Source organism: Dermacentor variabilis, chromosome 8, assembly GCF_050947875.1.
Source record: "Dermacentor variabilis isolate Ectoservices chromosome 8, ASM5094787v1, whole genome shotgun sequence".
Taxonomy (NCBI): Eukaryota; Metazoa; Arthropoda; class Arachnida; order Ixodida; family Ixodidae; genus Dermacentor; species Dermacentor variabilis.
This window is the reverse complement of record NC_134575.1, coordinates 310,677-327,049: the sequence shown is the minus strand read 5'-3', so window position 1 is coordinate 327,049 and position 16,373 is coordinate 310,677. Positions and strand designations below refer to the sequence as shown.

The window sequence follows — 16,373 nt, the reverse complement described above, 5'->3', positions numbered from 1 at the left end:
TTAGTTTTAAAGAAAGCTGTGCTTGTCATTTGTGAGGATTATGCGCAATATCGGTACTGTACACAGTGTTTAAATCATTATTTGGTTTTGAGGTGTTAATCATGATAGGTAATGCAGTTTGCTTACTATATATATTGTTTCAACATTGGCAAATATTGCCCACCTAGTACAGTGGAACCCCGATTATACGACTTTCTCGGGACCGCGAAAAAGCGTAGTAAAATCTGAACATAAATTATGCCTATAAAAATGCTACTTATTTCGGTAGCACGCCATCTGTGGCGATAGGCACGGCATCTGTGGTGCCGTCGTTGTCCTCGTCCGATGTCAGAGCTGTGTCGGCACTAGGCAAAGCCTCCTCGATGGCGACATCCAGCGACACCTCATCGCAGATCGCAACATTGTCGTCGGCCTCCACATACTTGGCAAAGGTTGTGGTGAGGTTTAAACCCTCGAAATCGTCATCGATGTTCCAGCGACGTCGACGTTTCGCCAACGAGCAGTGATGTCAATGCAGAGAGGTTCCTCCCACGGAGGATGCCGATGGACAGTTCAAGAAAGAATTCCTCGACCGTGAGTGTGGCCACAGCTGCAAGGTGTGTGATAGTCTGTGGCTTGATCACAACCTCACACAACTGAAGGGTGTGCGCAATCCAGAACCGAAGCTCGAATCTAGCAAAATGACAACGACACAAAGGACTTTCATGAAAATTGCGCTAAATGTGAGTTCAAACATTCGAAAGTGACCTCCAGCTTTGCTGTTCTGACAGCTTTCGCTGCATGGAACTGGCTTCTTCTTTTTTCTTTTTTTTTTCTTGTAATGGTTCATCTGCACAGCTTGTAGATGTATATACCTGTGGGTCTGGCTTAAATAAAATTGGTTGTTAGTTTGTGCCTGTGTTCGTCTTCCTTTCAGTTATGCTGTCTCGTTGCGCACTTATTCAAGATGGTTCTCATGTCAAATTACCAACTAGCCCAACATTAAACTCTTTTAACATGAAAGGTCATTGGTTCGACTTCCACCAATGATTGTGCGTTCGATCCTGTATGGTGGCATCGTCAATTCTGGTGCCATTGAATTTCTCCGACCAAAGGTCATCGGTTCCAGTGCCTTAATACCCAAATTAACTGCATCTTAATTAACTTCACCTTAATAAATACCAAAGCTTGTGGGTTAGATGCCCGTCAATGGTTGTGGGTTCGAGTGCCTTAATTAACTGTAGCTTAATTAACCTCACCCTAATTAACACCGAAGGTTATGTGTTCGACCATCGATTTTGGTTCTACCAAAGGTCGAGGGTCCGAGTGCCATAATTAACATTGAATTAACACCAAAGGTTGTGGGTTCGATGCACGCCAATGGTCTTGGGTTCAACTCCCAAAGTTTGTGGGTTCTAGTGGCTTAATTAACTATATCTTAGTTAACTGTGCCTTAATTAACATCAGAGGTTGTGGGTTTGACTCCCGCCAGTGTTTGTGGGTGCGACCACTGCCAAAATTGATGGTGCCATCATCAATGGTGGCACCATCAATTGTGCCATTGAGTTTTGGTCCCACCAAAGGTTGTGAGATTGAGTGCCTTAATTAACTTTGCCTTAATTAAGACCAAAAGTCGTGGGTTCAACTCTCACCAGTGCTCATGGGTGGCTTCGTCAATTTTAGTGTCATTGAATTTTGGTTCTATAATGCCGGACATTGGATTTTTCATCCCATGAGCCGTCTAAGGCTTTCACCGTAATTATAAAAATTAAAGAAGCACTCAACAGCATGCAGATTCAACGCAATGTTAGAATCTAAATGAACTGAAGCTTGTTTGTGTTAGTGAGACAATAACAGTAGTGGATGACATAAGCACAGCCTTGTCACCTGTAGCCGTTTAGGTGTCTGAGTCACGAGTAAGGTGATAATGTATGATGAGTGTCGAGGAAAGATTGTTGATGAGAGAGCTGTTTGCACAGAGAAGTACGACGTATGCCTAAATAAATTTAAGGCTTTATACCCCCTGTGTCACAGCGGCACATCTGTTCAGGGGCTTAGGCGAAAAATTGGCACATACCCAGTGGCACATACCTAGTTATCGAAGTTGTTTACTAGGCCACACAGCAGCCAGCAAAAAGTTGTCTATTCAAGCATGTTCAAAGAACTGCAGGTGGTCAAAATAATCCAGAGTCTCTCACTACAGAGTGTGCCTCGTAATCAGATTGTGGTTTGTGCCTGTAAAACTTTGGGCATTTTTCTTTTTTTGATTGCTCTGTCCAGTTTGGTCTGTCCTTCCGAGAAAGGGTGTTCATGCTTTGAACATAATGGTGCTTGTTCAGCTGGTGCTTATGTTCTGCTGCTTATCACAAGGTAGTTTGATTCCTTCCTAGTCATAATAGCCTTACTTCGAGGGAGACAGAATACAAAAATGCCTATGTATTTGGTACATGATAAACCTAGCTGGTCAGAAATAACTGGTAGCTCTCTGTTAACAGTGTTTTTTGTATCATGGGTGTTACATAGGGACATAAAATCCTTTTAGTTATTGTTACACGATCTGAACAAGTTATCATCTACAAACATGTTCTGCATGAGACCTCAGTTATTTCAGTGGTTTCAGACCTGTTACTCACGCTGCCATTATCTTTTTGTTCTCTTGGCACTTTAATACATGATGCTGATGTTCACAATACTATTACTAAAGATGGCATACTTAACAAAACTTTGTGTGGGCCTGCTGGTATTTAACAAACTTCAATTGAAATGTGCAAAATGATCACGGGCACAGAAAGGTAAACCTGCGATGGGGATGTGTGGAGTCTGTGTTGTAAATGTGCCTCATTCTAGTGTTTGTTTCACACAGTTTGCATGGCAATATCAGCTTGCACTCTGTAGAAGTGACATTTCTTTTCAACGTTTTTTAATGTTGTGCAGTATGGGCTGTACACGGCATTCATGGGAAGCTTCATGTATACCATCTTTGGGAGTTGCAAGGACCTTACCATTGGTCCCACAGCCATCATGTCCATCATGACTGGGGAGTACACACATGTTGGTGGGCCCACATTTGCTGTCATCCTCACATTCCTCTCGGGAGTCATCCAGATCCTCATGGGATTGCTCAATCTAGGTGAGTTTTGAGAGCTTGAAATGAATTGATTTTTCACCATTGCTTTTCCTAGGCTGTAATTTTTGTTGTCCAGTTTTAAAACACTGCTTTGCAGTTGTCGGGCAAAAGCTGTCAAGCTAAATTTTCTTGGAAATGTCGGGTTAAACCTCTCGCATCATTTTTAGGAATACCAACATGAAATTTGCAACCTGACATTTTGCACTTCAAATTTGTGCTTTAAACTTAGGTCCATACCTTCTAAACCCTAGTAAAAAAATACTGGCAAGTGTCGGAACAACCGAAGTATAGGTCAGTAGACTGTAAAGATTTATGGTCGCTTAGCGCAAACAAGGAAGGATAGAGGGTTACAAGGGTAGCGCCAAGTCTTTGTCTCCTTCCGTGCTTCCTTGTTTTGCGCTTAATGGCTATAATATTTTATGATCTGCTGGGCACTATGAACTGACTAGCCCAGCAACATGTGCAGTTGACGAATGCTTTAACAGTACCGCACCAGCGGCGACTGGCCGACCAGTCAGCGCCTTCTAACTGCACGAAGCAATGAGATCAGCAACAGTAGAACATGTGCACGAAGTTCGCAGGAAGCCGTTATCACGGATAAGCTGCGGAGCTTGCACCGAGTTATTCATGCCAAAGGCTGCATCATGCTGGTGGAAAGAGCCTAGCAGATGAAACTTGTGCATCCCTTGAACTTGGTGTACATCCGCTACTCTTGTTGACCTTGTCGCTTCGCGCTGTTAGAAGGTGCTGAGCGGCCGACCAGTCGGCGCTCACGCAGTACTGTTAAAGAAACACTCGACTGTACTTCTGGACCTTAAGTATAATTTACTATATGGTGCTTGATTCCACAAACCAGTTTTGGTTCGAATACACAGGCGGCAGATGTGTCATGATGTCGCAATACATTGACTCTCTTCACTCCTGCATTCGCTGTGGCTGCGACTTGTGCGTGCAGCTAGAAGACATGTGTGCAGCACTTGTATCAGTAAATTTTTCTGTGTCATGACCTCACAATAATGTTGATGGTGCCAAATTGAGCATTTGGAAACCAACTTTATTATCAAATGGAAATACCTGTCTGATGTTTCCCAACCTTCATCAAGTGTCATCTTTTTATGTGCGAGGGTCATGTGGTACAGTTTACAGAACTTTGAAAACATGTCAGTACATCTTTAAAACTGGCCTTGCATAGTTGTCACAATCTGTTTTGTCACAGGAAGCAGCTCTGGGAATTTAAAAGTACTGTTGCCACCTGTCTTTGCATTGTTTTCAAACTTATAAAAGATGCTGTTTTTGATTAAAAAATGGCTTTATATACTGGTTCTGACTACCTTGATCAGTACTTCCCACATTGCCTGTCTACACAGGTTTCATAGTGGAATTCATATCTGGTCCTGTGATCAGTGGTTTCACATCAGCAGCAGCCATCACTATTGCAAGCACACAACTCAAGGTAAGGCTACTTTACGATGAGTGACGAAACTTAAAGGTACTTATGACAAGTAACAAAACATTTCATGCCTAACAGCGGTACATCGTAGGCCTAGTAGGATACAAATATGTTGGCACATGAAATGAGAGGTGAAAACAAGAGCTTAGTCCAAAATGAACTTCATGTTTCATGACATAGATCTGAATGCGATGTGTGACAACCTGCAATGAGATTTGCTGGCATCAGAAGAGGAAACTGAGTGTGTGCCAGCATTTTCATGTGACACGAGTGGGCGAGAACTGCAGGAAAGCTGCCATGGCAGGCACCTGCTGCTCTTGATTGTGCATACCTCACTCTTGTGGCCCGAATATGTATCATGCGATCGTATTTTGATCATGTACTGAACATTGATGCCAGAAGATCCAGGTTTTCCAGGAATGTATTAACTGGTAAAAAGAACTCTAACTGTACAGTTGAACCTTGCAATAATGAAATTGATGGGAAACATGAAAAAAATTTGCTTTCGCGAGAATTTCATTGTTGCGAAATGACAGCACAGATAGGTAATGCATTGCAGAATGAAATTTTACTGTCAAAATTTCATTAGCCTACTTCAGCAAGCTTTGCTCAAGGATAAACCACATTGCCGATAGTACAAAGTGCGTCGATCAGCAGTGGCAGCATTGCTGTGGAGCAGTATTCTCGGTCAATTGCTTTCCGAGATACGATCACTTTTGTGCGATTTTGCATAACTTGGCACCAGGGGTAGAGCAACAACGCTCCATCCAAGCAGCAGCATTTCTCCAGTACACGCTGTCACCTGTAGACGCCAACGTGTCCAGTGTTGAGTATGAAAGTGATTGTATGTCCTATACCCAAAGGCAATCGATTGAGATTATGGCCCCTACGCGCAAATCTATGTCTGGTGCCGAATCCGCACATGATGCGTGTTGGTTGGCACCGAAACCAGCATTCTTGAAGCAAGGGACGCGTATTCCCGGATGATCACTTAATCACGGCCCGATGCATGGCACTCCATGCTGTGACCGCTATCTCAAGCGTTGTGAACAATTCCACGTCCGAGGGACGTCGATTTTCCTGTTTTCACTGCATTTTACTCACTGAGGTGCACGTCAAGCACTGCGCTAGGTGTGCAAACATAGTCGTCACATGTCGGTAGCAAAATGCGTGCCATTTTGAAGGGCAATCATCAAACCAGATGGCAGCCATGACGTGCTTCCGGTGCACGCAAGTGTAATGTGGTGGTATATTACACAATTTTAATGCAAAGCAATCGCATTTGAGCACATTTCGGAGTCTGTTAGCCTTGCACTAGTAAGTAATATGCAGAGTTACGTTCCGGCAAATTTCGTTGATGCAGGATTACAGTGAAGGTGGGAGATGGAAATTCAAGACGATGAGCGAAATGGGAGCAAAGTAAAAGTGGGAGCCAACGTTTCGACAAGCGGACTTGTCTTTTTCAAGGCGACATATGTTTTCCTTGGCGCAGTATATATAGGTAGAATTCTTCTAAAGGGGAGAGGGGGTAAGCCAGGTGAACGAGGCAATGACCGAGAGTTTGTTAGCAGCAAGAGCATAGAATTGAAAAGAAAGGTGTGCTATTCATTGTCAGAGGAGGAATGTGGGGTAGTGCTGTGTGTCAGCTGGTTGGTGTGTCACTGTAGGTACCTTCCTTTTCATGGAAAGAGCCTGGATAATGAAGGTGGGGGGGTGGGGAGCGGCAATGAGGGCAGGATTATCTGCTCTGCTGAAGTTCAGTGAACTATTGTCTCTCTGCAAGAGAGAATAAAAGAAGCAGCAGCAAACGGTGCTCATGAAAAAAACAAAACAAAAATACTGAAATGAAATAAATAAATAAAGGAAAAAAGGAAAGAATTGAAAAAAAAGAAGCACTAAGCAACCAAACTAAATGTTGTTGCCTATAGCTTGAAATTTAGCATAGCGAATAGATTCTAAAGCTTCCTTTGAAATGTTTATGCCTATTAGTTGCAATGTATTGAAATTATGGATAAGGTATGATTTACTGTTTTTTCCTTCTCGTTCAGAATGGAAATTTGACTGTAAGACATAGATTTTAAGTTCATCAAAGTTATGACCTGGTTGGTTGAAATGCTTAGTGGTGGCTTTGAGAAGCTTTTTAGCTGTGTCTATGCGATGTCCATTTAATCCGACGTTCATTGATTGTCCCGTTTCACTGATACATTGTTTCTTACAGAAGAAGCATTCAAGCATATAAATCACATCCAAACTTGCACAAATAGAGCTAGTTTTCACTCCGTGTGTATAACTATTTGTGGTGCTTTTAATTTTAGTGTCACTTTGAAGGTGCCTGCAGGTCTTGCACCTGAGGTGACAACATGCTTTTATTATGGGGGAATGGTGTTGGCTGACTTTTATGTGCACTAACATAATAATAATAATAATAATAATAATAATAATAATAATAATAATAGTACTTTATTGATGACTTGAGTATAATACAATGCAAGAATCGGGCCTGCCAAAGCTGCAGTGGGCTTGAACGGCAGTACCTGACAGACAGCGACAGAGCCATCAGTAACACGTTATTAGTTTGTAGACAACAGTGAAAAAAAAAAAAATCGCATGACAGACTTTCGATCACGCATTAATGTGTCTAAGAGCCTTTCTGAGATTACATTTCATCCTCGCGTCTTCTATGCTTTGGGGAAGTAAATTAAGCATTGCGGGGACATAATAGTTACGGAGTCTTCGACCGTATCTCATCTTACAGCGGTTTGTAACATAAGGATTCTTTGGTCTCAGACAATGAACAGGCACATAAGGAATTTTATACTGGCTTATCCAAAAATGCTTTAAAACAACAATTTCTAGCAGCAAAGAATTGAAATCAGGTAAAGACAAAGTTTTGAACACATCAGATTTGGGGGAGACATCATATGCAACATGCTACAGAATACCACGAAGGACGGAATTGACCCGGTTTACCAAATGTTGAGCGCCATGACCATGTGTAGATATCCCATATCGGATTACACTGTAGCATAAGGCACGTACTACAAGCATTCGGACAGACAATGGCATGTAAAATTTAATATTATACAAAGCACAAGACACTGCATGAATTTTTTGACAAATATGTGCGAAATGAGAACTCCAGGATAAATCACTGTAAAAAAAACTGCCAAGGTATTTAATTGAACGAGCATATTGCACAGGGTCGCAGGAACAGGGTTTGCAATCTGATGTGTGCAAATGTAATGGGGACGATAGGGTAACTTGCTTGACAGGGTTGTGGAAACAGATTAGTTGAGTTTCGGGCGCACTGATATCGACTACATTATTCTGAAACCAGTCCATCACTTTCGTTGTTGCCATTTGTAAAGAGATGGCATCAGTGTAACTTCGAGCCTATGAAACAAGGACAGTGTCATCAGCATACTGATATACTTGGACGTTCACAATATTAGATAAATCGTTGAAATATAAATTACATAATAACGGACTTGGAATTGAACCTTGGGGGACACCAGCTTTAATTTCGGTCAGGTTGCTACGAAATTTTCCAATAGACACAAGTTGGTGCCTGTGAGGTAAGAAGTTTTTCAGAAGCTGCAAAACCGCACCTCAAAAGCCTAGCAAAGAAAGTTTGGTTAGTAGTATACTATGGCAGACGCTGTCAAACGCTTTGCAGACGTTGAGAAACAGTGCACAAGCAATCTGATTGTGTTCAAACGCAAAGTTTAGTGTATTGGAAAAATCTTCAAGCAGCAACTGTGTGCTCCAATTCGGTACAAAGCCATACTGGCTAGGAGATAACATGCCATGCTTGTTTAAAAAGCTGCTCATTGTCTTGAGCAAATGTTTTTCCAATATCTTCCATGCATATCCTTCCATGCATTCCAATAATGCATGAAAGGATTGAAATAGGCCGGTAGTTTTCAATATTGTTGCGTACGCCACTTTTAAAAAGAGGAATGACCAGCGCATTTTTCAGATTATTGGGAATGATACCAGTGGTAATAATATTGTTTAAAATGAGTAGTAGCACATCTTTTATTGCTTTGAAGGTTCTGTGCAGCTCTAATATTGAAATGCCATCAATTCCTGGGGACTTATTTGGTTTTAAAATGAAAAGGATCGATTTCAGATCATGTTCAGAAAGCATGGGAAGAAAGGCGGATTCTGAAATACTGGTTTGCAATGTGCAAATATCTGGATGAGGACTCACTACACCAGACACTTTTGAAAAAAATGAGTTAAAATCATTAGCGGTGGTAGGACCATTTGAAGAAAAACAAGACATCAGATCAACATGGCGATTAGCGCTTGCATCACCACCTCTAAGATTGTTAATTAGGGACCATGTTTTCCTGCTGTCACAACGAGTGTTCGTAAATTTTGCTCGTATGTTATTACCTTTTGCTAGACGTATCATAGCATTGACCTTATTTCGAAGCTCTTTGAACCAAAGCCGCAAAGCAGTACAATGAGGAGTTCTATTTGTTTGAACCCACAACACGTCTTTTGCTTTTATCGCCGCAAGTATTTCTGTCGACATCCATTTATGGTCCAAGTTAGTATGTTGTTTGGTTTTACAGACCTGTGTAGCTGCAAGCTGGAAATCAATGAACAGCATTACAATGTTGTCATAGGCGTCGCCTGGAGGAACAGTCATCAAAAAATTATACCAGTCGTGATTCATTATGAATTTGTCGAAAGCCAAGGGGTCAACAATTGAGATTTGTTTGGATTCGTTTGGAGCGACCAAGTCAATAGTGTCATCTGTTAGAGAGCAGCAAACCATGTAATAATCAGCAAGTTTTGTTGCAATAACATCAGATTTGACACTCAAGTTATGTGCACGTATATTTATATGATCTATGCAAGATTTGACAAGATGACCAGCAAGGAATTCTTCCCGCGTAGGTTCACAGATTGTGTTTTGCAAGCCCCATTTGGAAATGACATCCGGATAATTACTATCGTCGTTGAAGGGCGTAACATATCTATGGTGACATCCCCAATTAAGCAAACATGGTCCATTGACGACATTGAGGCCAAGAGGGCATCCAGTTCATCCAGGAATATACGACCGTTGCAACACGGTGGGTGATAAACCGCAAGCTGAATTAGTGACAAGGAAGGTGCGCAAAGATGCACTGCCACAATTTCAGCTTGGGAAAACGAGTAAGTCAGCTCAGTTATCTCCCATGTGTCTCGGATGAAAGGTGCCACGCCTCCTCCCCTTTTAATTGGTCGAGTGTATGAAAAAAACTTAGTATCCAACTATCTGATACTGATTGATACAGGCGGACGGAATGCTAATCTTGGCAGGCACGATCGCATCGAAATATGAGTTCAAAGGAGTAATTAAGGCCTGAAAATAGTCCCAATGCTTTCTAATACTGCGAATGTTGACGTGAACATCACGGAAGACGCAACCATTAGAATTTGGAAAGAAACTACAGACCTCGTTCAGATTAGTGCACGTCTTGAAGGCATCTTTGTTCATACTCATGCAATACTCTTGAGCCAGTATCCTGCTGTTTTTGGTCCAAATGAAGTTAAAATTTTTTTCTTTGCGTTTCTGCCTTGCCAGTCGATACAGCTCCCATTGTGCACGCGAAAGATTGTCATTGAAGTAAAGCTGCGGAAAGGTGCTACCATGAGCAAGCTCACGTAGGAACCCTCATGCAGTGAGCCCTTCCTGCTTGGCCGAGACTGTGTGCGTTTGCACAAGGATTACAGGAATGGTATTGCTCCGTGCGGGAAGTCGGTGAACGACAGAAACATCGGTTGTTTTGAATTCCGAAATGTTTAGCTTGGCGGCCAGTCCTGATGGGAAGGAAGGCAAATCCTTGTTGGGATTATATGGCAGGCCATGAATCTCAATATTGCAGTGTTGGCTGTATTGCTCTAAGTCGCTAAGTTCAGAGCCAACCTTCTCAAGCAGCTCAGCCTGGGCAACAATCTTAGCGGAGAGTGTATCTACTTGCGTGCCAAGCTCGCCAACTGCTATCTGGTTCACAGTTACAGTGGACGACACCGATTCATATTTAATGGCAAGGGAATCGAGCGACCCCTGTATCTGCAAAACAGTTTGTGCAGTTTTTTCTCCGGTAGCTTTGAAGGTCAGTAGTTCTTCCAGTCGACTAGCCAACATTTCGACTGTAGTCGTCAGCCGGTCCAGTTTATCGTTTACAGTCAAAAGTTGTTGTTCTAGTGCTCCATCATCCGATTTATTACCCATTGCAGGTTGCTTGACAGCTTGCGTCTTGCATGCCAGGCAGTCCCAAGATCCCTGTTTTGCTGCTGACATTTTCGAAAAAGTTGATTCAGTAACCGTCGAGCAGTTTTTACCCAGGTAAAAAGCTTCATTGCAAACAGAGCACATCAGAAACTTATCGTCTCACGGCAATGGCTCAGCACAAATGGTACAACCAGGCATTGTAGTGCAGTCGGCGGCAGAGAGCAAAATAGAAAGGAACGCGGGCAGGTGGTGGTTTGAACTCACCTGTCGACAGCAAAATAACGGATCAATACATGGTACAGCCTTGCCGCCGATTGTGACGGGAGTCAGCAGGAGGAGTCCTTTTGTAGACGGTAGTCAGACTTGATTGGGCTGGCCGAGACCAGGTGACCAAGGCGATGGGAGCGACGGTGGGCGACAGAGAATGAAGTCGATGTTGGTCCTTTGGTATCTTGATGTGAAGATCGGTGATCCAGGCAGCCAGCATGTGTCGATGCGTGTTCCCTGATAACCGGATCGGTTGCGTCGAATGCGTGCGCAACGGGATCGCCTGTCGACAGCAAAATAATGTATCAGTACATGGTACAGCCTTGCCGCCAACTACCGCCGACATATCTTCAATGTTTCTGTTGCAGCGATAGGTCATTCTTGGTACCACCGGGAACGCTTTTCTCAGATGGCCTGTTACTTCATAATATTGGGGGGTATTTTCATAGAATGTTGTTTATGTTTGGGAAGGCATTTGGATATTTTGTTATAAAGGCTGGTGGTCTCTGATTTTAGTGTAGGCTGTTTCTTATCTAATTCCGATTGCCTCTCCAATCTTGACGTGACATCATAAGCTCTGTCTAGAGGAACCTTTGGATAGTTTCTTTCTGCTAGCGTTGCTTTAAGTTCATTTAGGAGGGTGATATAATCGTTGTCTTCACTGCAGATTCTTCTTATTCGTTTTGCTTGACCAACAAAAATTTCTCACCTACAGTGTCACGGGGGATGACTGTTGTAGTCTGAATATTGCTGGCCATCCATAGGCTACCAGTAAAGTGTTGTTCTCAGTTTTCTATTTTTTATGTAGACCATCATGTCGAAAAAGTCGTGCTGAGAAACTATCCGCAAGTTCCCCTCGACAGAGCTTATGACGTCGTGTCAAGATTGGAGAGGTAGTTGGAATTAGCTAAGAAACAGCCTACACCAGAATCTGAGAGACCACCAGCCTTCATAACAAAATATTCTATCCTGCAGGGCGCAGGGGCATCTACATCAGCAGGCATTTGGTGTGTTGCGACACCACGTACCCGAGCACATGAGGGTTGGAATATCCCAAGTCTAACTGTGCGCGGCTTACCCGTGTCTGGGCAAAAGGGGATCCTGGGGTTGAGCTGATGCTTAGCGTCTATACCTTTAAGGCCCCTTGGCAGAGGCAACACACGCCTTTCACCTTGGCTTCACGTAGACAGCACCTCCGGACTGACCCATCTGGGGGAAATCAGTAGTCTCCTTTTCCTACTCTCTTCTCTTATCTTTGTCTTTCTCTCCCACTTAATCTTTCCTATCTTCTCCTCTCTTCTGCATTACTTCCAATTTTCTAGGCAGTGAGGTTTATGTTATATTCGGTTGTAGTGGTAATGTACAGCTAGCGTTTGCAGGACCTGTTTCACAGGTCCTGCTGCATCCCATTGTAAGGCTCCAAGGTGGGTGGCTGGCGTTTCTGCCAAAAGATGCAGGCACTTATGACTGAACTCCGCAACCAGAAACAGTATGAAAAACTGCCCAAACTAGTATCATTTGGGGACGATCAAGTAACTATAACCCCGCACCGTACTATAAATACCAACCATGGCATTGTTTCAGATGAAGATCTTCTGGAACTGACTAAAGCTGAACTCCTGGAGGGCTTCAGTGAGCAGAATGTCGTCAATTTTAAACAAATTAAGATGAGGCGTGACAACAAGGAAATCCAGACCAAGCACCTGATGCTTACTTTTGGCTCAAGCATTCTGCCTGAGTCCATCGAGGCCGTGTATATCAAGCTTTGTTGAGGCCATACGTGCCAAATCCCCTCTGATGTTTCAAATGCCAGCATTTTGGACACAGTTCACAGAGCTGTCGAGGCCACCAAACTTGTGCGAAATGCAGAGCTCATGAGCACACCTCTGAATCCCTCGCATACGTGCAGTCATGCCCATCCTGAAAAAAAGAAAAGAAAATTGTAACAATTGAAATAAAGGAAAACATAAGTTTCAAGGAGGCATGCAGGCAGGTATCCTACCTGCCCAAGAACACTTTTGCTGATGAGATGCATCAGGGGGCAGCGACACAACGGCTTCTGGCGGCTGTCGGGCCCCCAGCGGCTGCAGTTGGCACTGCTACGCCACCTCAGCAGAAGGGGCCTTCGACCTTCAGGCTGGTGGCCTCAATGGTCTCCTCTAATGTGTCGACGCCTTCATGTCAAACACAGCCCTCGCAAGAGCGCATGTGCAACGCTTCACAGGAGGCGATCGACACAATGAACAGCCAGATGATGCCGCCAGCACCCACGAAGCGGTGAGAGTCTCACGATCACTCCAAAAAAAGACAAACCTCATGTCACAGCGCCTGTAAAGGGCCTGTGAGCTAATCTTCGTCTCCTAAACATACAGCACAAAACACATTTATCATAGTGGAGATGCAGATACTACAATGGAATGCTAGAGGACTTCTTCATAATCTTGATGATATTAGAGAACTCCTACACAAACATAATCCAAGGTTGCTGCATCTTCAAGAGGCACATCTGAAACCTACAAACACTAGCTTTCTTCGCAATTACACCATCTGGCTAACGCATCCAGCAGTGTAGCATTAGTTGCTGACAAGTCTGTAGCTTGTCAACATGTCGCCCTTCAGATGCCCCTTGAGGCAGTGTCAGTTCAGGCAGTCCTTTTTAATGAACTGGTCACTGTGTGTTCCATATACATACCCCCAACTATCATCTCAGAAAAAGCGATTTCTATAACCTCATTGATCAGCTTTCGGACCCCTACATATTCGTGGGTGATTTTAATGCCCACAACACGATGTGGGGAAAGTCGCGATGCAACGTGACAGGTCGATTCATTAAAAATTTTCATCTGACCTCTAGTGCCTGCCTGTTTAGTAAAAAGGAGCCGACCAATTACAACATCCAACACAACGCATATTCATTGATGGATCTAGCAACTGGCTCTTCTCTTCTGCTGCATCTAGAGTGGAACGTTGTCAATAAATTTTCGGGAAGTGAACACTTTATTTTAACTTTAAACCTGATAACCCTGCATGAAAACCCTCCCCATATTCCCCTATGGAAATTAGCATCAGCGGACTGGGAGCATTTTCAAGAATCAACTTATCTACCACGAGATTTTATAAACAATTTTAGTATAGTTGCACATTTTACTGCTTTTATTATTGATGCAGCCAAAAAGCTTATCCCACAAACAAATGGTGGTTCACTTACAAGATGTGTTCCCTGGTGGAACGAAGACTGTAGAGAGGTGCGAAAGAGGCAGAATAAAGCATGAAGCATATTGCACAGATTGCCAAATACAGAAAGTCTAATTCAATTTTAAAAAATTAGATCACAGGGAAAGTGGACACGGCGTCAGGCAAAGATAAAAAGCTGGGTGAGGTTCCTCTCTGGTATAAACTTATAAACACAGGAACACGCTGTGGTTGCTTAGTGGCTATGGTGTTGGGCTGCTAAGCACGAGGTCGCGGAATCGAATCCCGGCCGCGGCAGCCGCATTTTGATGGGGGCAAAATGCGGCCCGTGTACTTAGGTTGAGGTGCATCCGCAGTCACTGCAGGTGCAGTGACTGCGGATCCGGATCATGAGACGGAAATAATCAGAAGAATAAGAATGGGCTGGGCTGCGTTTGGCAGGCATTCTCAGATCATGAACAGCAGGTTGCCATTATCCCTCAAGAGAAAAGTATATAACAGCTGTGTCTAACCGGTACTCACCTACGGGGCAGAAACCTGGAGGCTTACGAAAAGGGTTCTACTCAAATTGACGACGACGCAACGAGCTATGGAAAGAAGAATGATAGGTGTAACGTTAAGGGATAAGAAAAGAGCAGATTGGGTGAGAGAACAAACGCGAGTCAATGACATCTTAGTTGAAATCAAGAAAAAGAAATGGGCATGGGCAGGACATGTAATGAGGAGGGAAGATAACCGTTGGTCATTAAGGGTTACGGACTGGATTCCAAGGGAAGGGAAGCGTAGCAGGGGGCGGCAGAAAGTTAGGTGGGCGGATGAGATTAAGAAGTTTGCAGGGACGGCATGGCCACAATTAGTACATGACCGGGGCTGTTGGAGAAATATGGGAGAGGCCTTTGCCCTGCAGTGGGCGTAACCAGGCTGATGATGATGATGATGATGATGATGCTGCTGCTGATGATGATGATGATGATGATGATGCATGTTAAGAACCCCAGCTGGTCGGAATTTCCGGAGTCCCCCACTATGGTGTGCCTCATAATCAGAAAGTGGTTTTGGCACGTAAAACCCCATAATGTAATGTATGCATACACACAGGAAGCAAAAGTGTGGAATGGCTTAAGAAAGCTAAAAGGGCAACAAATCCATCTGTTGCATCAGGTGAATGACCCCGGGAATACCTTGCAAGACCAGGCACACTCTCTTGGGGAGCACTTTGAGCATGTGTCAAGCTCACTCCATTATTCTTAATGCTTCCTTAAGCACAAACAAATAGATGAATGCTAAAAGACATGTTTTTTGCCGCAATTGAACACTCGCAAAAAAAAGACACATAAAGACAACACGGGTGTTCCTTTTGTGAGTGTTCAATTGCAGCAAAAAACATGTCTTTTAGCAAGCACCAACTAGGCCAACAAGCAGTTCTGTTGCAAAATAGATTAATGTAAGCCAGTCATACGTAAATGCAGGTGAAACGAACCGTATAACCGGCCTTTCAGTATTGCCAAGTTGATAGCTGCCTTGATCGCATGCGAGAGCTCTGCACCGAGACCTGACAGAGTCATATATGGCATGATCAAAAACTTACACACTGACACACAAGTTACACTACTTGCACTTTTCAATACTATTTGGGCTGCTGGATACCTTCCATCCGCATGGAAAGAAGCAATTTTGGTCCATATTTTGAAGTAGCGTAAGGAGCCTTCCTCGGTTACAAGTTGCCACCTGATAGCTCTCACAAGTTGCCCTTGTAAGCTATTTGAAAAAATGATTAATTGGTGACTTATACATTTCCTTGATCTGAACAAAATGCTTGATCCCTGTCAGTGTGGCTTCGGAGAAGGGTGGACCGCAACCGATAATCTTGTGTGCATTCAAGGAAACATCCATGATGCATTTGTACACAGTTTTTCTTATCCATATTCCTCGACGTGGAGAAGGCGTACGGCACAATGTGACGCTACGGAATCTTGAGAAACTTGTCGGGAATGGGCATCCGTGGCAATATGTTAAACCTAATAGAAAGCTATTTGTCCAATTGTACCTTCCACGTCAAAATCGGCAATCTATTGTCACGTCCATTTATACAGGAAACTGGTGCACCCCAGGGAGGCGTGCTC

The 16,373-nt window shown here is 43.5% G+C and overlaps 1 protein-coding gene across 11 annotated transcripts in view; it reads left to right on the top strand.

The window, feature by feature from the left end:
• LOC142589514 (sodium-independent sulfate anion transporter-like) overlaps positions 1-16,373 on the top strand; it is a 562,847-nt gene that overhangs the window by 354,804 nt on the left and 191,670 nt on the right. For all 11 annotated transcript variants that reach the window (XR_012829867.1, XR_012829865.1, XR_012829863.1 and 8 more), the window contains exons 3-4: positions 2,914-3,109; positions 4,474-4,559. Coding sequence is in view for 3 of the 11 variants with exons in the window: in XM_075700919.1 (XP_075557034.1) it covers positions 2,914-3,109; positions 4,474-4,559 (282 nt within the window). In the remaining 8 variants the exon portion in view is untranslated. The remainder of the gene's footprint in view (positions 1-2,913; positions 3,110-4,473; positions 4,560-16,373) is intronic.